The sequence below is a fragment of the Rhinolophus ferrumequinum genome, assembly GCF_004115265.2.
Source record: "Rhinolophus ferrumequinum isolate MPI-CBG mRhiFer1 chromosome 15 unlocalized genomic scaffold, mRhiFer1_v1.p scaffold_54_arrow_ctg1_1, whole genome shotgun sequence".
NCBI lineage: Eukaryota > Metazoa > Chordata > Mammalia > Chiroptera > Rhinolophidae > Rhinolophus > Rhinolophus ferrumequinum.
In genome coordinates, this window is record NW_022680357.1 from 16,809,095 (window position 1) to 16,831,612 (window position 22,518).

General features: G+C 46.3%; 1 protein-coding gene and 2 long non-coding RNA genes across 5 annotated transcripts in view; 2 read left to right on the forward strand and 1 right to left on the reverse strand.

Annotated features, from left to right (window-relative positions):
* CDR2 (cerebellar degeneration related protein 2) lies at nt 1-22,224 on the reverse strand. Its single transcript, XM_033101504.1, has 5 exons — nt 21,846-22,224; nt 13,580-13,692; nt 2,612-2,760; nt 2,203-2,364; nt 1-1,034 (listed from the first exon to the last, which is right to left on the reverse strand). The coding sequence occupies exons 1-5, from the start codon at nt 21,919-21,921 to the stop codon at nt 212-214; spliced, it is 1,323 nt and encodes a 440-aa protein (XP_032957395.1). The 5' UTR covers nt 21,922-22,224; the 3' UTR covers nt 1-211.
* Nucleotides 938-6,683, forward strand: LOC117019579 (uncharacterized). Of its 2 annotated transcripts, none has more exons than XR_004422518.1 (3): nt 938-1,067; nt 2,674-2,757; nt 5,849-6,683. It is a non-coding gene; the product is annotated as an uncharacterized LOC117019579 (long non-coding RNA). The 2 variants fall into 2 exon arrangements; XR_004422519.1 differs by lacking the exon at nt 938-1,067 and adding an exon at nt 1,074-2,085.
* Nucleotides 19,467-22,518, forward strand: part of LOC117019578 (uncharacterized) — a 12,653-nt gene continuing 9,601 nt past the window's right edge. For both annotated transcript variants that reach the window (XR_004422516.1, XR_004422517.1), the window contains exons 1-2: nt 19,467-19,637; nt 19,766-20,128. This is a non-coding gene — a long non-coding RNA (uncharacterized LOC117019578). The remainder of the gene's footprint in view (nt 19,638-19,765; nt 20,129-22,518) is intronic.

Genomic DNA, 22,518 nt, shown 5'->3' on the forward strand with positions numbered 1-22,518 from the left:
GTGTGCGGGACCCACGCCTGCCGTCCGCCGCTTCTGGGGCTCGTCGGCGCACCAGCCAGAGGCCAGCTTGTCACAGGACTGCCTGAGGGCTTCCTGGAAACGGGACTGCGGACCGGACAGCGGCAGCGCCGGCCCTCCCCGCTGTCCACGCCTGTGAGTAAGCAAAGCGGTGGGGGGCGCGGGGGCGGACATGCCGCTGGGGACGGCGGCCTTAGGAGTGGGACGGGGCGGAGCGGTACTTGGTTCTCTGCGCGTCTATCTCCTGCTTGGACTTCTCGATGCAGCTGAAGATCTCCTGAAACAGCGCCTTGTACTCGGGCAAGGGCGGCGGCGCGCTGGCGGGGGAGCCGGGGGGCTCTGCGGGGACCGGGACGGGCGCGGGGCCGGGGGCGCTGGCCGCAGCCCGCGACGTCTGCACCGCCTTGTGGGAGCGCGCGTCGGCGGGCGGCTGGCACTTCCTGAGCAGCTCGTCGTACTTCTCCCGCAGGGCGCTGTACTGCGTGTCCACCTCGTGCAGCGGGCACACGCCCCGCTGCCGCCCGGCCTGCACCCTGCGGACGCAGGTCTCGTCGTGGCCCTGCACCGCGTCCCCGCCCAGCGCCGTGTCGCTGCTGCTGCGGCGGAGGGGCCCGGGCGCGGCGGCGGGGCCGGTCAGGAGCATCTCCTCCAGGAGGCTGGCGCTGGGCTCTCGGAAAGCGCCCAACAGGGCGTCGGGCACCAGCCGCTCGAGCCCGCCCCCCGGCGGCCGCTCCGCGCGCAGCACCCGCCGCATCTCGGCCACCTCGGCCTCCAGCTCGAGCGCGCGGGCCCGGTAGGCGCCGGCGGCCCCCAGCTGCTGCTCCAGCTCGCCGTTCTCCGCCAGCACCAGCCCGTACTCCTCCTCCAGCGACGCCCGCTTCTGCCGCTCCAGGCTCAGCTGCGCCTGCAGCATGGCCACCGCCCTCTTCAGGTGCTCGTGCTCTTCTTCGTCGGGGCTCTGCTGGCTCGGCCAGGATGTGATCTTCTCGGCAAACACGTGGTCGTACACGAAGTGCCTGAGGGAAACGGCGACAGAACCTGTTACACAGGTCGGCTGAGAATGACAAGGGGAAGAGTCTTGACATTTTAACTAAATATTTTCAAGGATCTGTGACAGGGACCAATGTTTTGCGTGTCCATCACAAGAGCAGTGGCTCAAATCCCAATTAAACTACATGTGTGAGGCGGGCAATAGAGCATGTAAGAAAACGTAATTTTTGTGACTAATTTTATAACTACTAAAAGTGCTACAAAACACCCGATCACAAAGGCCAGTGGCCTGGCTGCTGTTTCCAGGACACTGGAATGGCCCCAGGGTCTCCGTCCTGGGCTGTAGAGTACCATTACCTGGGCAGACTTGCGACCCCACCCCCAGATTCTGACCCAGCCGGCCTGCTGCCTGGACTCAGGGTTTTTCCCACTGTCCCTGTATGTGACTCAGACCATGCAGCCGAGCTTCAGAGCCATTGCTGCAGTGACGCGTCAGTCACCTGGCAGCTCTGCCCACAGTCAGAGCACTGATGGAGGCCAGAAGGAATCGCGGGAACTGCATTTGGAAAGACTGCAGGTGACCTGATGAATAGCCAAGGGTGACAACCTCCACATGAAAGCTGACCTGGTCAGGGTCCTCGGCAGCTTGTCACACTGTACTTAATCTGTGTAGCGAGCGATCTGCTCGTCTGCCTCTCATGGGCGGGAAAGCTCCACGAGAGCGGCAGGTGTGTCTGTCTGCTCACCACTCGTGTCTGCACAGCACCCGCCACACGACAGGCGCCCAACAAACAGCCCTCAAGTAAAAAGTGAACCTCATAACTCAAAGTTGTAAAGGCATTTCTGTAGGCAAAAAAACTCCTGTTCGCCTGGATTTTTGTTTTACTGAAATTCAGCTTTTTTCTCCACGCTAATGTGAAATGCAACCCCCAAATCCACAGTCTATCAGAAGTGCTGCATCTTATTTTAAACTAAGATCTAACTTGTTAAAAGCATGGACATAAATACCCCAAGACTTTAGAAAACGAGTTTTTACAGAATAACTGGTGGTAGGAGCTCTGCAACCTGCGTGTTAGGGTAAGTGATTTCGTGCATCCCACAGGGCTCGTAGCCACAGGCATTTCCTAGACAGACACCGAATGAATGGGGAGGGAGGGGGCACCTGTGGCGGGCACAGGGCTCCCGGGCTCTTACTGGCGCAGGTCGTACAGCTCCTTCAGACCCGAGAAGCTGGGCGCCGGCTTGTTCTGGTCACACTTGCCCTGGCTCCTCCTCCGCTGGGACGACTTCAGCTCGTCCACCTGGCTCTGGAGCTGATCGACGTGGCCTTGCAGGCATTCGATGGTCTCGGTCAGACTGTGAGGGACAGATAGGCCAACTGTTGTCACAGAACATTGAGGGCATAAGCAGCGAGGAGACATTAGCTGCCAGCCACTCAAACTGCGCGTTCTTAGCTGGAAAGGACTTCATCTCTTTTCTTCCTAAAGAACTAAATTCATCCTTAGCCCAGACTGATGGAACCCACGACAGCCTCGTTCTGTTCCACTCTGTACTGAATGACCCCACCCCCCAGGGCCGCCTCAGTGGATTCTAGAACATTTACCTCAGAATCTTGTGCTGTGAGGCCTTGCTCTCAGCAACTAGCTTTTGATTTGTTTCTTCCAGTTCCCTTGCTGTGACATCTAACTGCTCATAGACCTTCGCATGCTGTTCGTTCACCTGCCGCAGAAGCTCCACCTGCTTGCTCAGGTACTGTAAGAGAAGGTGGTTGTGGCCAGTTACACGTTAAACAGACACAACACCCGCCGTGTGCCAGCACCACTGGGCGTCCTGTCCTGCAGTGCAGGTCGTGAGGGCTCAGGCCCACAATGCTCCCCCACCCCCCACATGCCGGCTCCAAGGCCCGGGCCACCTGTACTTCCGGCCAGCCAGCTACAATTTGGGGGTTCCCAGGACCTCCCCTCAGGCTCAGTGATTCACTAGAACAGCTCACAGAACTCAGCAGAGTGCTTTACTTACATTCACGGGTTTATTTATAAAGGACCCAAGTCAGGAACAGCCAAACGGGAGACACACGGGGTGGGGGTGGGGGTGCCTCCTCCAGACACCAGAAAGGGGAAGGGGTTCGCAAGTACAAACTGGCAGGTACAAAAGAATCACGAGGATGGAAAGCACCGCATGTAATGTGAGAACTATGGATGGTGTCAGGCGGGGACTGGGCGCATCTAGGCCATCACTTTGTAAGTTACATAAACGCCTAACCACTGTGCTGTATGCCTGAGACTAATACAATATTGAATGTCACCTGTATTCAGTATTCAATTCAATATACAGTATTCAATGTCGACTGAAAACTAAAAAAGAATAAAAAAAAAGTTCCCATACAGCAATGCTGTCCAACGGAAATGTACCGTGAGCCCCATAGGTATTTTAAGTTACCCATGTTAAGGTAAAAAGGTAAAATTAATTTTAATAATGTAAAATATCCAAAATGTTATAATAGCACCATGTAATCAATATAAGAAAATGAAAAGATATTTCCATTTATTTTTCATGCTAAACAAACAACGATACTTAAGCGCAGCCTTCAGTTTCCCTCCTTAGGAGTTAGTGTCGTTGCCGTAGTTCACTGCCATTAGGCTGCATGTTAACTATCACAGCAGCAATCTTTACCGCGTCAGATTTTGATATGTTCTTACAGTCATCATTCCCTGAAATTACATACGCGTTACCTTAATGATGAGTGCATCTTCCTAAATTCTCAGTCCACTCAGATACTGACTCTACAGATTGCTCATCGTATCTACTACATTTTCTATGTGGATAATTTCAAATGTATATAAACGCAGAGAAAATGGTTTTAGTGAACCCCCATCTACCCATCACCCAGTTTCAACAATTATCAACACACAGGCAATCTTGTTACGTCTGTATTCTTGTCTCCTCATCTCCAGTCATTTTAAAGCAAATCTAAGCCATCTTAATTCAAGTATTTATATATTTATACAGACACATATTTATATATTTCTAAAAGATAAGATGTTTAATTTTGACCACAATCCCAATCACACCTAGAAACACCCCAATAATTATTTAATATCATTGCTTATGTTTCAGTGTTAGTATTTTCACAACTGTCTCTCCCATGGTTTCCCAGCTTCATCTGTTAGCTGCTGAGTCTTGCTTATTTCACATTCGGGCCACCTTGAACCTTAACATTTTGGAGTTGCCTCACTCTAAGGCAGTCTCCCCTCCTTGAAGGCCTTACCCTACTCCCCTGTCCCTCAGGGATGCATCTTCCTGGCTGGCTCCATCTAATCCAGCACTTAACCAGGGGCCCATGGATAGAACTGAGAGGGTCTGGCAACTCGGATGCAGGGAAAGTTATATCTTCATTTTCACTAACTTCTAATTGAAATTTAGCAGTTCCTGCCATTCTGGATGGAGACAGCAAACCACCAGTAGTATGAGGGGTACCGGGAATTCATCACCAATAGAAATCAGCTATTTTCGTATCACAGTATAATGGCTGCAGAAATCTTGATTTATTGGTTACACTCATCACTGCTTCAAATTACAGTAGTTTTTAGATTGTCATTAGGTCTTGGTACTTAATGCAGTCATAAAGAAACACCTATATCACTAATCACACATTTATTTTTCAATGCTTTGATAGGCATTCAATAACACATTTCCTGTGTAATTGTATGTATTTTAAAGGGAACACTAGAGACCTTACTAGATAGCCAAAGGGACCCGTGGCACAAAAATAGATGCAGAGCCCCAGTTACCCATTGGGCTTCATTCAAACAGTACCTATTCCAAAGCCTTTCACACCGCCCGTGGAAAGCGGCCTCTCTCTCCCAAGGCGCCCTGTCCATTTCCCCCAGGACACCTAACACAATACTAAACAAATGACCGCTTACTTTGCTTACTCCTTAACGTCAGTCTTTCTAACTCTGCTGGGAGAAGGGAAGCCTCTTATGTATCTAGTTCATTTAGCAGCGTTCCTGACACCCAGTAGGGACTTCAAAAATACTGGCTAAATGGCAATTTCTAGACCTGTTTTCACAACAGCTTATCATACTGTGTATAAGTCTGACTGCTGAAATGTCGAGAGACTTCACTGAAAGATTCTGAGAAAGAGTTTGGTTATAGCCCTCATGGGAAAAGGTCCTATTAGTATTTCTCATTCTCTCCCGTCTTGCCCATTTACAGATTATTTCTCCGTATTTATTCCCATGGCACAGATACTGCCCAGAAATTTGAAAGGGACATTTAGAATTCCTACCAGCCATTATGCAGGTCCCAAGTTGTAACCCCTTTTTTCAAATGAGAGTTGTGGCCAATGTAGAGGAAACAGGTCGCGATGCAAGTCGTTCCAGAGAGGCTACTTGAAAACCTACAGTAAGTTCCCCTCATCTGCTATATAAAAACCTGAACTAAAAACACAACAACACCATTAGGAAGACACTGTGATGCTTGGCCTTACAGGCTTTGGGGGCCTGTTTTCACATGGTAGGAGTTTAATGTTATTAAATCGAAATGAATCAGAATAACCCTTCACTTCTCCAAGAATCTGCAGCAGGTTACCTAGCAAAGGAGTCTAAATTGATTAGCAACTTTATTAAAAGGCAAATTATTGGATCTCTCTGCGAATGGTGACTTAAGGCCAGAGAATCACTCTATAGTCAGACAAACTTTAGGGTGTAGGCTCTTCAGCTTTGTATTATTTTTTATCAGTTTTTTTCTGGATCTAGAAAGAAACGGAGTAGCCTTTTTTCTCCCCTTGTTTTAATGGTACAGATAGGCTTCTAATGTTCTGGTTTTTTCGATTCAGAATCTCGGATACACAGCCTCCAATGAATCTGACTGGACTGCCAACATCCTAAAATTCACGTGCCAAAAAGACTACGTGTACAAAAGTATCTGCCATTTCAAATGGGGAAAGGGAGAGATGTAAGCAAAACAGTGGGAGAAGGAGACTATGACGTAGCAAAAATACAGGCCAAAGTGTCCACTTACATGCCAGAGCACCAAAGTGTACGTGCCGGGAAGCTGCGTCTCGTACGAGATGTCTCGTACGCCTGGGAACGTGCACAGAACGTCACCTCAGCCATGAGCACAAGGTTCAGGTTCGCTTAGAAGCTACAAACAGGCCACCTTTATACCTGAGGCAAACGTTTGAGAAAGAAAGGCCAGCAGGACGATATGAAAACCTATTTGCAACAGAGCCGTGACCGCATGCAGGAAAAGATGAACACAACCCCAACTAAAAAATGCCTTCAGAATGGAATGGAAATTTGGCTTTTATGCAGTGCTGGGATTATCCTTAGATTAAGGATTAAGCCCCAGTCCTCTGAATTCAGTATCCAAATGACCTTCCACAATCCTGAAGAAATATTTCCTATTACCTTTGAAAAACCTCTTTACCCTGATGAAAATACTGTATTCCCTCAGGAGAAAATTTAGGGGGAAACAAGCACGAATGTGAAAATAAAAACCACCTCTGATCTCACTATGAAAAGCTTGGCTTGTTTTTATGATTTATTTTCCAGTAATTGAAAAGAACTTATTTTTTTCAGAATTAAGATTCTTTTATTACTGAAATTTGTCAAACGAGGATAAACTGTACAATGGCTTACACTTTTAAAATACGCGCTTCCGTACTCTCCCCTCAGCACAGCCCTGGACCAGTGTCGGGCGAGCATCGGGATCTGAGAGGAAACTGACATGCCTGAGGTCTAGCCATTTGCTCCACGATCGAGGGCTTAAGCCTGGATCTTCTAACACGGGCCAGAGCTCCTGCCACAGAGATGGAAACCCACAGTTTAGGAATGACCGGAAGTGCTTTGTTAAGGTACTGATGTCAACTAGTTTTTGAATTATCTACTATGTGTGGAAGCCCATAAACAGCAACAGCCTTCAATGCTGCAATGGGAAAGGGGGTCGGGGAGAGAATAAAACAAATCGAGAAATAATTCTAATATAAAGTAGAACATTGATAAATGGAGTAAAGGAAACACAAAAATGGTTTAAAATTCCCCAAGACATGAGCTCTTGAAAGGACGTCTTCAAAGGCCAGACGACTCCTTGGGGACTACGCAGGTTTCCAGCAGAGAAGCAATGTGGAGACCAGGCTGCCTGTGGTTGTGGGCAGTGGGAGAATCTGCTGGGTCTGAGCTGTCAGAGCTCATCACTCCCCAAAGTTTCTCTCCTGCTCCCCCCGTGACCCAGGAGAAAAACTTGCTCTGGAGTCTTGAAAACTTAGCTGCTCAGGTGAAAACTGAGTACAAGTCACACCAGCTAGAGGCATCTCTAAAGCCAATCATTACTTTCAATAGTTCAGTCGTTTTTGACATGAAAAGCGATGCTTCACAAAACACTGATCAGTTTTTATGAGGCCCACCGCGTTTCTCCGAAAATAAGACCTAGCCGGACCATCAGGTCTAATGTGTCTTTTGGAGCAAAAATTAATATAAGACCCGGTCTTATTTTACGATGAGACCGGGTCTTTATAATATAGTGTAATATAAATAATTAATATAACATAATTAATAATATAATACCGGTCTTATTATACTATATGATCCAGTCTTATATAAGACTAGATCTTATATTAATTTTTGCTCCAAAAGACGCATTAGAGCTGATGGTCCGGGTAGGTCTTATTTTCGGGGAAACATGGTATTTGAAACACACTGACAGTCGTGGAAAGCACAGTTGGAGTTCTACTTACCAAATACCCTTTGACAGTTTCCTGATTGTCTGTTTCCATGAGTCACCGTTTGGGGGGGCGGGGGGGTTGTCCTAGCATTTTCACCCGTTCTATACTACTATTCATCCACTATGAGTACTGTGTTCCAGGACCATTTTTCTGGACTGTCTCATTTAAGGACTGTCTCATTTAAGGTTTCTCTAGGTTGGTGGGATAAGAGCTGACCTTTTGGTTTTCAACTATGTTTTTCTAAATTTAAAAAATAATCGTGTTACTTTTCTGATCAGGAAAACTCCCAATAAACTTTCTGAAAACTGGGTTTAAAACTTGTACAAGTGATTCTATTCATTAAACTTGGATAAGTGATTCTATTCATGTAAAGTGTAAAAAGCAGGCTAAACTAATCTAGGGTGTCCGGATGCTGGTCAGCGGGGCTGGTGACTGGAAGAGCTGATAATGTTCCCACTTCTTATCTGGGTGTTGCTTGCACGGGTATGTTTATATTATGAAAATTCATCAAACTACATACCAAGGATTTGTGCCTTTTTTCTGTATGTATATTTCAACAAAAAGTTTACTTACAAAACAACTAACATGAGGTTTGAATTAAGGAAAGAGCCCGTATAAAGTTTAGAGGGCTCCCGAAGTTTGTCGTGGTGACAGCACATTGCACGGGTCACCTGTCAGGAGGGAATCAGGCTGTCTGCCTGGTTACTTTTACAAAAGCATCAGGCCTTCCTCTTAGACCGCTGGAGAGAGACCTTGGAAGTCTCTGCTGAGATCTGTAAGTCTGCCCAGGCACACATGTGAACCGAGCAGGCAGGAAGGCCAGTCTGTGGGAGTCCCCTGGCTGGCCAGCACTGCTATCTTATCTCCCCATTTCATGCCATCCCTACTGACTTTCATGAAGCGGTTTATAAAAAGGAGGAAAGAAGAAAGCCAACTGTAACGGCAGAGAAGAAATCTAAGACAGTGTCGTTCTTAGCCAAAAAGCAGCTTTGATAAAGAGTGAAATGCCGAATGCTACAATGCTTGGATCTGTGAACCAGTAGACCACGTGCTCTAAAAAAGCACTCATGAAAATGTTCCTGGAAGCACTCCAGGCTACGTCTATTTGACAGCTTATACATGTATTTAATTTTATATTTAATCATTAAGGTCTGCACTGGATATTTCATTTCCATTACACTTTATAACATCTCATGGAAGACGTTAGATGATGGAGTGTTATTTGCAGATTTGGAGAATCTCAAAGATCTTTGGATATTTTCCAGAATGTCAACAATCTGCCTTCACTGTTTAGTCATCCTCTGCACCACAGAAAAGAAAACAAAGGTAGAAAGACAAGTAATGGGTCATAAAGCAACTGTGTTTGCGATCTCCTCTGGTAACAAATAGGTATCATTCTCTTAATTATGCAAATGCTTGGACTTTTCCCCCTAACTTGGGAGAGCTGCTAAAGTAGAATTATAGAGTTCAGTTACAGTGATTTATAGGTGCTTTCACAGAAAACGTCCATACAATGTATTAAGATTATGTTTCTACCCAAATACAAATAAACATACTTCACAGTTTAAGATAGTCTTTATGTATGTGCACTAGGACCCTGAAACCTTCCAAGAGTTGAAAAACAGTCTATGAACAAAAGTACAAATGAGTTCCTTACTCACGTATGACATCTGGCTAGTTTAATAGTTTAAAAATGCCTGATTTTTAGGTTTCTGGCAAACTACAAGTAATTAAATTCGATTTCAGGTATAGTATGTTCTATGCTCTTTGATTTTGAATGTGCTAAAAATGGTAGCTGATGACTTCAATATCATTACAAGATATATCATCGTAGAATTACACAAATATATTTCAGTCACATCACTGGCTATATTCATAAATCCTGATGAAGAAAGAGATCATGGTATACACCTTAATTATGGCTACTAAAATTAAGGCTATTGAGATTATAAATTTGCCTTACTTTTTTTTAAAGATTTTTATTAAAATATAGCTAACATAAAATATTGTATTAGTTTCAGGGATACATCATAGTTATTCAACAGTACCCACCTGGTACTATATAGTGTTATTACCGTATCACTGATTACATTCCCTGTACTTTATATCCTGATGACAATTTTCTAACTACTAATTTGTACATCTTAATCCCTTCCCTTTTTTTTACCCACGCCCCCAAACCCCCTCCCAATTGGCAGCCATCAAAATTGTCTCTGTATCTATGAGTTTTGGTTTAATTTGTTTGTTTATTTGATTCTTTAGATTCCACTTACAAGTGAAATCATGTGACGTTTGTCTTTTGCTATCTGACTTACTACACAGCACATTGTCTTCTAGGTCCATCCATGCTGTTGCAGATGGCAAGATTTCATTCTTTTTTCGGCTGAGTAATATTCCACTGTATATATGTACCACCTCTTCTTTATCCATTCATCCATTCAGGGACACCCAGGCTGCCTCCACATCTTGGCCATTGTAAATAATGCTTCAATGAACATATGGATGGACACACGTCCCCTCGAAGTAGCATTTTGGGTTTCTTTGGATAAATACCCAGAAGTGGGATTACCAAGTCCTTCTTTGTCTCGTTATAGTCTTTGTTTTAAAGTATATTTTGTCTGGTTTAAGTATTACTACCCCAGCTTTTGTTTGTTTCCATTTTCATGAAATATCTTTTCCATCTCTTTACTTTCAGTCTGTGAGTGTGTTTCAATCTCAAGTGAGTCTCTTGTAGGCAACATATGTAAGAGTCTTGTTTCCTTACCCATTCAGCCCCCCTATCTTTTGATTGGAGCATATAATCCATTTACATTGAAAGTAATTGTTGATAGGTATGTAGTTATTGCCATTCATATATATATATATATATATATATATATATATATATACGTATATATACATATACATACACGTATATATACACATATATATACATACATATATATATTTCCGCCCCCACCCCCCATCTTCAAGAAGTCCCTCTAGCATTTCCTGTAATACTGGTTTGGTGGTGATGAACTTTAGCTTTTTCTTGTCTGGGAATCTATTTGTCCAATTCTAAATGATAGCTTTGCTGGGTAGAGTAACCTTGGTTGTAGGTCCTTGCTTTTCATCACTTTCAATATTTCCTGCCAATCCCTTCTGGCCCGCAAAGCTTCTGTTGAGAAATCAGCTGGCAGTCTTATGGGGCTCCCTTGTAGGTAACTAACTGCTTTTCTCTTGCTGCTTTTAGGATTCTTTCTTTGTCTTTAACCTTTGGCATTTTAACTATGATGTGTCTTGTTGTTGGCCTATTTGGGTTCATCTTGTTTGGGACTCCGTGCTTCCTGGGCTTGTCTGTCTATTTTATTCACCATGTTAGGGAAGTTTTCTGTCATTATTTCTTCAAATAAGTTTTCAATTCCTTGCTCTCTCTTTTCTCCTTCTGGTACCCCTATGAAGTGAATGTTGTTAAGACTTGATATTGTCCCAGAGGTCCCTTAAACTCCCCTCAATTTTTGGATTCCCTTTTTTTTCTGTTCTGATTGGGTATTTATGCTACCTTATCCTCTAAATCACTCATTTGATCTTCTGCTTCATCTAATCTGCTGTTGATTCCCTCTAATATAGTCTTCATTTCAGTTATTGTATTCTTTATTTCTGACTGGTTCTTTCTTATGTTTTCTATCTCTATTTTAACTCCTGTCACTTTGTTGAAGTTTTCCTTGAGATCACTGTGCATCCTTACAACCAGTGTTTTGAACTCTGCATCTGATAGATTACTTTTCTCCATTTTGTTTATGTTCTTTTTCTGGAGATTTGTTCTGTTCTTTTATTTGGGACATGTTTGTCTCCCCATTTTGGCTGCCTCCCTGTGTTTGTTTCTATGTATTAGGTAGGGCTGCTATGTCTCCTGGTCTTAGTAGTGACCTTATGTCGCAGGTGTCCTGTAGAGCTCAGTGGTGCAGTCTTGCTGGTCACCTGAGCCACATGCTCTAGGTGTGTCCCTTGTGTGGGTTGTGTGTGGCCTCCTCTTGTAGTTGACCCTTGGTTGCTATTTGCACGTCAATAGGAGGGATGGTTGTGAGGACTGGCCATGACTATGGTGGAGAAGCTGTGGTGCAGGGGTTGACCCTACAGAGCAGGATCTGCCTCAGCAGGTCTCTGTTGGCTGCCCAGTATGTCCCTGGGGTGTGTAGTTCTTGGAGACAGCTGGGTGATGCTCCAGCTCCTTTCGAAGCTGGCCACTGGGGCACCAGACCCAGGGCCACCTGGGAGGGGACCTGCTGCAGGTCAAGTTCAGCTGCAGTCCGTGCCCCACCCAGGGCCACCAGCAGGAGCCACAAAGCAATCTGCAAATGGCCGCTGCCTCTGTCATGCTTGGAAGTGCCTCAAGAGGTCAAGCCACAAGCCATTGGTGCTGGGCTTAGGGCTGCTCAGCCAGAGGTACAGGACACGCTTAAGCCAGCTGCTGCTTGTCTGGGTTCTGTGAACTTTCGAGAGACCCTAGGAAAGTTTGCAGCTTGAGCCAAGGCAGACAGGTTGTACGAAAAAGCCACTGGAAGCAGCTTGGTGGGCCCCAGTGTTGGGCGGGGTGGGGTCTCAGAATCAGCAGGGGGTGGTGAACCAACAGCGTTAGCCAGCTTGATGGAGACTCAATATGGCGGCTGCCTGTGCCTGCACACTGGGAGGGGGAAGGCTCAACAAAGAAACAATGGCTTTCGCCAGCTCCTCCATCAGGGAGAAAGCTGCTTTTCCAGCCCCTGTCCTGTCCTGAAGCAGGACAACTCAGTTCCCCCCAGTATGTCCCTGTCATCTGTCCAGCTGCTGCCCCAGTGCTGGAGCTCAGAGCCAGTGATTGCACAGGTAAGTCAATGTGCGGGCCCTTTGGGAGGAGGCCTGGGACTCCAGCCGCCCTCTGTCTCACTCAGCTACAATCTCAGCTGGTTTTTACAGCCAGAAGTTATGGGGACTTCTCACTCCTCCGGGGTGTGGGAGGAACCTCCATAGACGAGATATCCCTCCTGATGTTTAACGGTCACATATGGGTGTGGGACCAGCCCATTTTGCTTCTCTGCCCATCCTACCAGTCACGAGGTGGCTGCTTCTGCATGTCCTTGTTATAGGGCTTCGGTTCAACAAGGTTTTAGGTGGTTCTCGATGACTGTTCTAGCTGTAATTTTGATGTGGTCATGAGAGAAGGTAAGCACAGAGTTCACCTGCTCCACCATCTTGACTGGAACTCCAAATTTGCTCTACTTTTGACAATAAGTCAAAGACTGTATAATTCTACTTCTTTGAGTTTCCAGCACCTGGCTAAGTATATAATCAGAGCTCAGTAAGTTCTTCTCACTGTCCTAAGGTCTTTTACATTTTTTTGCACAGACATGAGTCACAAGAGTCCTAGTTTTACTGTACCAACTGGGGGGAGGGGAGGAGAACAGGGAGGGGAGGGGAGGGTAGGTACAACCATGGAGCCCCAGCAGTGGGTAGTTTTCTTTCTTAAACTGGGCGGTGGGTAAGCCGGTGTTCACTGTATTATTTATTCTCTTATACCTCTTTATATATCTTAACTTTTTTTAAAGAAAAAAGTAAAAAACTAAGTATAACATTCCACAGCTTAATTTTGCTTCACATGCTGGCAAATACTGGACCATTTACTTCAATATACTTCACCAAAGGTGAAGAGAAGTCTGTTTCATCACGTAGACTTTATGTTGGGAAAGTGCAATAAAAGCAGAAATCAACCTCTCTGCCCTCTCTGATGGTTTTTCTCAAAAGTTTATGTTAGAAAGTAAACACATCCTATGTTAGCGGATATGACTGGTCCAGCAGCAGCAGGCCACACCTCCAAGGGTAAATTACCTCAATTTCCTGTAACTGCTCCTGGTTGGTTGTATACATCTGCTGAAGAGACTCCTCCAGCTCTGTGTTCCGATCCAGTAATGTCTTCCCAAGCTCAGCAGCCAGCTGGAGATCTAGCACAACAAATGAATAATGCAAATTATGTCACAACAACATTTTATACAGCCCGTTACTTAAAATGAGAATGAACCAAGACCCAACACAACACAGAGAGTGAAGTCAGATGCCAGTGGAATGGCACAGAGGAAGCCTGAGTTCTACTTAACATCCAGTCAAACTGGGGCCCCTGCCAGTAATGTGCTCTCTTCTGCACCCCTACTTGGAAGGCGTGAAGACCAATCTACTTTATAGAGATACATTCACTTGTTTACGATTGATCGCTCGGCATCGTGACTCCTAAGATCATAATTATTTGCTAATGGACTGGACTTATTCATACCCTCATTGTCTACTTTTTTGGACAGACCCTCGAGCCAAACTACAGGCAGATATTTAAATGGTCTCTAAAGTGAAATCCGGCTGCTGTGAATGTATTATTCTATTGCAACTGTCAAAGCAAAGTTTGTTGTTACAGATCCTGGCCTCCTAAGGGGACTAAAAATTATTAAGTCAAAAAAAAGGAAAAACACATCAGTAATAAGAGCGTTGGCCCAGGTCTTTGGCATTTTTTTCTACTTCATGTCCTTCTCGAAAATGAGCAAACCAGAGAGCAGCACAGCGATTACGCTTTTGAGGTAATTACATGTCAGTAGCTCATACAGTACTTTGTTTTGGCACAGAAGCATATTTCTATTTTAAATCTCCTTTTTCAACTCTCTCTTCTTAGGTATATATGCACATAAGACAGGATTTGTTTGTGTTCCACACAATCCCAGAAGTAAAACTTGAACGGTACCAGAAGGACACTGGTTCTAACGTAGGTACTGGCAGTCACTCCGCGTAGTACACTTCCTAGCGAGGCCCTTTAGCGCAGTGGGAAATGCTCTGAGCTGAGGAGGGAGGTCTGAGGCTCAGTTCTGACCACCATTTACTAGGTTAACACTTTCCACATGGGGACTTGAAAGGTCCCTACACTTATTACGCTTGTCTACAGACAACTGTGCTGTCAATATAAATGACACTGTGAAAGCAAATGAAGTCATACATAAGGAAGTACTTTACACACTAAGCTGCAATACAAATGCAAAGTATTATTAGTATTCATTGATTCACAAATGTTTTTATTGCTAGGCACTATGGTAAACTTTTGTTATAGAATGGGAAATAACATGGATAAAGTTCCCGTTTCCTTCACACTCCCAGATTAATGGGAGAAACCAGACAGCAAACAATAAACTTGCAAGTGACAAACACTTCTCATTCATACATGCATGAGACGTTCAATCATACCAGTGAGGAAGGAGAAGGGAGGCACTCTAGTCAAGCTGCTAAATCACTGTAATCACACAGGTTGAGGCCTGAGGAACGAGCCTATTCCTGCTTTAACTAGCCTGGGAACATAGACTTTTGAACGTCCAGCCCTTTGTCAGTGCCTGGGATATACAGCAAACTTCCAGATCACCCTCTGTTTACCCCATGAAGGACTAAGGAAAGAAAGAATGTTCACGTAGCCAGACCACTAGTCATCCTGAGGATGATCATCTGGGACCAATCCAGAGGCCGAGAACGCAGGACTGAGTCTTCTCAGGAATGTACTCTCTTTACTCTTAGCTTTTCTTCGGAACACCCTCAGTGTTGCCTAGTTGTGTTTCTGGTGTGTGAACCTTAAGACCCTTGAATAAATCTTGATCATTTATTTCTAGCCAAAGCATCTAGGCTCTTTTTGAGTTCGTTCAACACCAGATGCCATTCTGGGCACTGAGGATGCAAGAATGAACTTAGCTGAAAGTTCCCTGTCCTCGTGGAGCTTATATTCTATTGGGACAAACAGATTGATAAAATATACAATAGATCGCAGGAAGTGCTAGAGAGAAAGAGTAAAGCAGGGGAGGGGAATAAGCAGAGTATAGACGTGGGAGGTTGACATTTAAGAACGTGACCAGGGTGACATTAGAATCAAGATGTGAAGAAACTGAATAAATGAGCCTTGTGGATCTATCTAGGTGACCAGCGTTCCAGGCAGAGGCAAAATAAGTATAAGGACGCAGGGAGGAAGTGGAGGAACTGGAGCTAAGGAGGTGGATGAGGCCAGAGCAAATTCTGTGCTGGGGGGCAGGGTGGGGGGGCAGGAGGAGGAAAGTCCGAGGTCGGCCAGCTTGTAGGCCTAAGGAGGTTACGGTTTTGGCTTTGACTCCGAATGGAATGTAACCCACTGACAGGATCGCGCTGGCTCTGCGTAAACAGACTGAAAGGCACAAAGGTGGAAGCAGGGTGACAAGAGGATACGGCGGTCATCTGCGTGAGAGACGGTGGTGGCTGAGACGGAGACGAGACGTAGGATTCTGGGTAAGTTTTGAAAGTGGAGCTGAAAGGATGTGTTAACCCAGTTGGATGCGGTATGTGAGAGAAAAACAGGAAAAAATGGATTTCGTGATAATAAAGGATCTCCTTTGAAAGCGAGGTCACGAGGACAGGTCTGAGGAGACATGTTAGCAAAAGCTTGAAGGATGAGAAGCTCACCGTGTAAGGGCCAGGCAGAGGCACTGTGACAGGAAGAGAACCTGGCGCATTCTACAACCCGACACAGCCAGTGTGCTAGAAGCATGAGGGCAGGGCGGTGCGAGACGAGGTTGGAGACACAGGCAGGATCGGATCACACGATTTGATAGGCCACGGTAAAGAGCGTTTGACTTTTAGGCCAGGTACGATGGAACTCATCGCACTCAGTGTCATAAAAATAGTTATTACGAAAGCATTTGTTATAAAAACAGGAAACCTCACTACTATAATATTTTTGAACTTAATTTTTACAGGTTGACAAGTAAGATTTAATGTCTATTCATTACCACTGGTATTAAAACTTAACTTGGAATAAGCGGTAACAAAAACGACAACTTTTGTTACCTGGTATTGTTCCTTCAGGGGCCTAATTAGTATTCTACTTGGCTAGTTTTCCCTCATTAGGAAAAAACAAAGCAAAATCTACGCACCACTCTAGCTCGCCTTCAAACATTTTATACCCACTGAAAAGAAAGCAGTATACTGTTGGTAGACAGGTGTTAAAATACATTCTCTCGTGATTTAAATATTAACAATGCCCATTAATGTACTTAAGACTTCAGATAAGAAGTCTAGGAGGTGACACCTTATAAGGCACAGAAGCCTTACGAACAGCTCAGACCATTTCAGAGCCACTCATCTTTATGTTCAAGGTGAGCCCAGTTTTTCAGATGACACAGCCTGAAGCAGTAAGACCTGACCACATCTCCATGGGAGTCACAGGGTCTGTCACCCTCATCACCGTTCTCTCTCCTTTGTTATACTCATACTCTCCACACCTACACAGCTTTCAGTCAGGGGACAGGGATGTCTACAGACTTCCTCGTTTAAGGCCGAGTGGCACTTCACCTTCCCGCTTGTGTTCAGGGCAGGGATGGCAGCGGGGCCTGACTTGAGCTCTCTGGCTTTTACTACCTGCTTCCAGCCAAAGTCCGTACAGTCCCAGGCAAGTTAGTATCCTGTTCTCACTAAGCGAAAACTGAGCTCTGCACAGCTGAAGATGGCCCTGGAATAATTATTTTGTACTCATAGGGTGTGACCCGTGTCCACACAAGAAGCCACCACACAGAGGCCACCATGACCTGGACATAACGTAAGTTTTGAAGTGGTGAGTGGTGAGACTCACCAGAGACGTTCTTAACTAGCCATCAAACCCGAATCCAGACCACCTTCCGGACCCTTCCGTTCCGGGAGGCCCCCGTACTCCTTCTCCACAGCCAGGGGCAGCTTGCCCGCAGCTGCAGACGGACGCCAAGTACAGCACTCCTCCAGCCAACAGCGACCAGGAAAGAACTCGCCTCTGGTCCTTATCTCAGTCCTTATTTCCAGTTAAACAAAGCCCTACCTGGCTGGGTAACCTGAAGTCTCAGTCACCTGAATATTTCACAGGCTGTTTAGGATAGAATTCTGGCGAGACAAGTACCAACTACACGAAAGCGCCCGTGAAGTCACACTGTATAAGAGGATATTACTTCATCTGTTGGTTTAAGGACAGGGCCTTTTTTGGTCTTTAAAAAAAGTTCATTTCCTGCCGTGTAGCATCTGGCTTCCATACCAAAAGGAGCCAAGAGCTGGCAGCGAGCCCAAGAAGGTTTTCTAAATAATGAGTGGGGGGAACGGGAGAGTATTCAGTGTCCTTTATTGCTATGGTTTAAGGCACAAAAGAAAAGAACAATAGAGTTTTGAAGCCTCATGCGCCGGCTCACCTATTTTCCAACAAGGGTTTTCATTAAGAGGCCGTCTCTGCCAAATCGTATTGAACTGGCCGAGGCAGAACTAAAAATATCCCAGATTTACTGCAGGCTCCCGAACGACGACCCGCCAATACCTTCGTGTTTAATAAGCTTTCATTAACCAGCCTTTGCAAGTAATGATAATCCATTTAACACTGTCCACTGCTTGCTTCAAGCACATTCCAACCGATTCTGGGCTTCAGGCAAACAATCAGCTCTGGCAGCCAGAGTGGTTTTTCAGAAGGATCTTTCTTCCACAATTCTGAAACCTTTAAATCCCACTATTATATTTTTCTTATGTTCCTGGTTTTTCAAAATGAGGACAGCATATTCCCATGTTAGCTATAGTCTGCCCCAGTAATTCAATAACTTGAAAGCTGAAAGCTTTTCCTATTACAAAGTCAAATGCGTCATTTGGTGATGCTTCTAATTCCCGTTGCCAACGTTACTATAATTGGGAAAGCAAAAAACCTGAACATAAACATCAAGAAAAATGATGATGTCAGTTTTAATGAACCTCCAAACAGTGATTCAGCAAATTAGTTACATACCAGGAAAATGTACTTATCGTGAAAAGAAGTAGGAATCTTAGGATTCCTTCAAACTAAGATTTCATTTGCTGATCCATACAGCAGAAACCTGAATCCTTACGCTAAGCTTGCACAGCTCTGCAAATGACAATGATAATAGCAGCTGCTCTAAAAGAAACTGCTGTCTCTGAAGTCTGTCCACCTGGCTCTCGGGGGCACATTTCAAAGCGAGCACCAGCGCTACCCACACAGAGGCTCCTGCTGTCCCAGAAAGGATCTGACCCACAGAGATCATTGTCAGTATTTCTCCTGTGCCAACTCAGCCCTCTGACAAAAGACAGTCTCCATCAAAGTGTTTTGTAAAAGCAGAGGTTCTCTCCTTCTGCGTGCACACAGCTTTACAAGTTTCTAATAAGGTATGAAAGGTAGGCCAGAGCCTTCTGAGGTTGGAATTTTTCAGCAATTTTAATTTAAAAAAGAATGCCTAGCAAACTTCGATACAAAGATTCAAGCTACTTTAAATAATGCTCCTATTGCTAAAGGAAAAGAATTAGTCACTCTATGACTTTGAGAACAGGATCTGAACAAGTGTTAGTAGCTCTCTCCAGACAAGGCTCACACAGCAAAGTTAATTCAGGCAGACCTCGAAGACACCATGGGTTCGGTTCCAGACCACCATAATAAAGCAAGGACGGCAATAAAGCAAGTCGTAATCTTTTTGCTGGTGGAGAGTCTTGCCTTCCATTTAAAAACAAAAAACCACCACCAAAAATAAGCCCACCACCTCTAAGGCGCAATAGAACAAAGCAAATGCACTAAAATGAGGCATATGCCTGTGAGGATGTTAAAAATGAACAGATGTCTGTCTGCACTTGATAAAATCCCACTAATTTGCTTATCGAAATATTTAAGAGGGCAGACCTGCTGCTCCCAAACTTTATTCAGCAACAAATATCTATTGAGGGCCTACCATGTGCCAGGCAGAGGTGGGCACAGACCAGGAGGCAGCGTCTCTAGGCCTCTCTCGTCAACAGATTCCTAGACCCTCCATTTCACTTTGCTGTGGGATCCTGCCTGTCCTATCTGTGGGTAGGGACTGTGGCCCCAGGGCCTGGATCTGTACCTGGCATAGAGTTGGTAAGTATTTGAGAAATTAACAAATTTTAAAATCCGTTAGAAGTTTAGGAGTTCTTTAAGACACAATTTAACAAAATTGGGACAAAGATCATCCTTTTATTCACACTGTATCCTTCTTTCTTTTACAGGCCTTATTCACAAGTTATGATTGTTGGAATTTCCTGTCTATTCCTACCCAACACACTTGGTTATGACATAGAGCGTTATGTCTAAGTCCATCGTGATATGGATGGAAAAGTCCTTTGAGAAGAAGCACAGAACAAATTCCAAATGCAAACTGTTTGTGTGGAATTTCCAGTCTATTCCTACCCGACACACTTGGTTATGACATAGAGAGTTATGTCAAAGTCCATCGTGATACGGACGTAAAAGTCCTTTGAGAAGAAACACAGAACAAATTCCAAACGCAAACTGGCATTAAGGAGGTTTGGACCCGTGTTCGTTAAGATCTCATTGAAGTTGAACACCTGATGACTTCCTTTTGCCCAGAGGTTAGTAACCCCAACAAGTTGCATTTGCTTCTCAGTAGATTGAAACATTACAAATGAATCTTCCTAACAACTTCCCACAGGGCAAATGCCTTGTGGACTGAGGGACCTGATAGAAGAGAGCAATGAAAACAGTAACCCTCTGCGAGTGCTTCAGTTCAGGTCAACAAATATTAAAATCAAGCTTCTGTTATGTGCCAAGGATTCCACCAGATTCAAAAACAAAACAAGCCTGTACAGATCTATGTTTCTTAAATGCAGGAAAGAAAAATATTTAGCTATGACCATACGAACTGCTTAATTTGTTATAAGGAAATGTTGCAGTTGTACAGTGGTTCTCACATTAATCCTAGAGAAAATATCAAACTGAAAACAGGCTTGTTAAAATGTAAGACAAATGTGTCTTGTGGACATGGAAAATGTGATGGCAAATACTGCACTGCAGCTGCTAAGTAGCTTACACCATTTAAGCAAGCGTAATGGTGAACTACTTTGGTTTAAGTGACTGTCCACACAGCATGTTGATTTAAGAAATCACCTTCCCCCAAAAGATGTACTTGTTTTATTTCCCTTTTCTAAATATGAGTAATTCAAGTTTACATTCCTTCCCGCCCCCCCAGTTCAATGGTTAGCATGAACAAACATCATGGTCATTTAATATTCAACTAGATGAAATGTTAATTGTCACTGCAAGTGGAGAGTTGAAAACGTCGATGTACACAGAATTGCAGAAACGGAAGATGCCTGAAAAAAAAATTCCTGAGGATTCTTCAGAATAGTGGTTAAGAAAGTTTGCTCTGGAGTTTGAAGTGGGATCCTAGCTCCAATAACAGTATCTTCCTTTCTACCTCCATAGTTGTTGAGATTAAATGAGCAGCTGTGTTAAAGGGCCTGTCAGTGGCCCCCAAAAAGCGCTCCCCAATTTCAAGCTCCTGCTACTCATGTGCAGTAAAGGGGGGCCTTATAGGGAGGCTGCAAAGTGAGGACTGTCCAACGATTTTCTCTAGAGACACCATCAATCAGCAAGAAATCCAAGGCAGGTTCAGATAGGAGTGCCTGTTTCTAAGGGAAGGAAGGGGTCGAGGTAGAAATGCCCTTCAGTCATTTCAGGGCCTCAGGTGAAGGATGCAGAAGCAATTTTTCCGCCCAACAGTCGAACACCCAACTGAAGAAGCTGTAAAGCGGCTGGTAACGAAAAGCCAGGGTTTGGGTAGCGGCTGTGGTTCCTCCTTCTGAGTGTGTGGGTTCAAACACGCTCCCACTCCTAACGCAAGGGAAGTCACTTGGCCGCTCTGGCCTCCGTTTTCCTCCTCCGGAAAGTGGGGTTAACAAAAGCTACCTCGCGCAGAGCTATTGTGCGGATCACAGGTGGGCCCAGGGCTGGGCACGGGTCCTGCCGGAGCGCTCTGCTCCCCCGGCCACCTGCAGCAACTCCCACCCGCGCCGCGGAGCAATGCGGGGAGGACTCCCTGCAGCCCGTGCGGGCGCAGAGCTAGCCCTCCGCACGCGTGATGCTGCCGATACCTGCGCAGCAGCCTCGGCCCGCGCCGAGCCCGCCTCCGGGGCGGGACGCGCAGGTGCGGCGGGTCCCCACGCCAGGTGGACGCCGCGCTTCGCCCGCACCTGGCATCCGTGGGCCACGAGCACAAGCAACTTTTTAAGAGGTTCGCCGCCGGAAGCCTCCGGGGCCTGGCCGCCCGCCGGCCGCCCGCGCTCTCACCTTGCTGGAGGTCCCGATTGTCGTACCACGGCTCTTCCTCCACCTCGAACTCCTCCACCACGCTTTCCGCCAGCATCTCGGCCGGCTCTCCCGGGGGCAGCGGCGCCCGCTGCCGCCGTCCCGCCTCGGCCGCTGCCCCGGGCTCCCCGCCGGTTCCTCCGTCCTCAGCCAGAGCCGCCCTCGGGCGGGACGCGCCGCCACGCCGCCGGTCCAGAGCCGCCCGAGCACCGCCGCTGCCGCGGACCGGCTTTCTGACTCGCGTCCTGAGGCCCAACGGCCCCGATGGCCGGCAACCCGGCGCGAGCACCCCGGCCGGCGCCCGGAGCCGGCTCCTCGCGCAGCAGCGGCACCCAACGTGGCACTTTGGCAGCAAGCTCCCCGACGGGGGCTGCATTCAAACCCCGGGCGGCGCCTCCGCCAATCGCGAGCGGGTCGCCGGCCGAGGAGCAGCGACGTCGCCCAATGGCGTCTTCCCGCAGGCCCGCGGTTCGCCCGGTCTCGTGGGCAAGCAGCCAATGGCCACTCCGGAGGAAACAAAGAAGGCGGGGAAAAGGGAAGGGGTGCGGCCGGAGGCCCCGCCCTCTCCTGCGTTGGGTGGCTTCTGGGAGCGCGCTCCAGTGCCGGGGTGTGGAGGTGGCGGCCTCCGCGGCGCCTGTGGTGGGTGTGTGGCCGC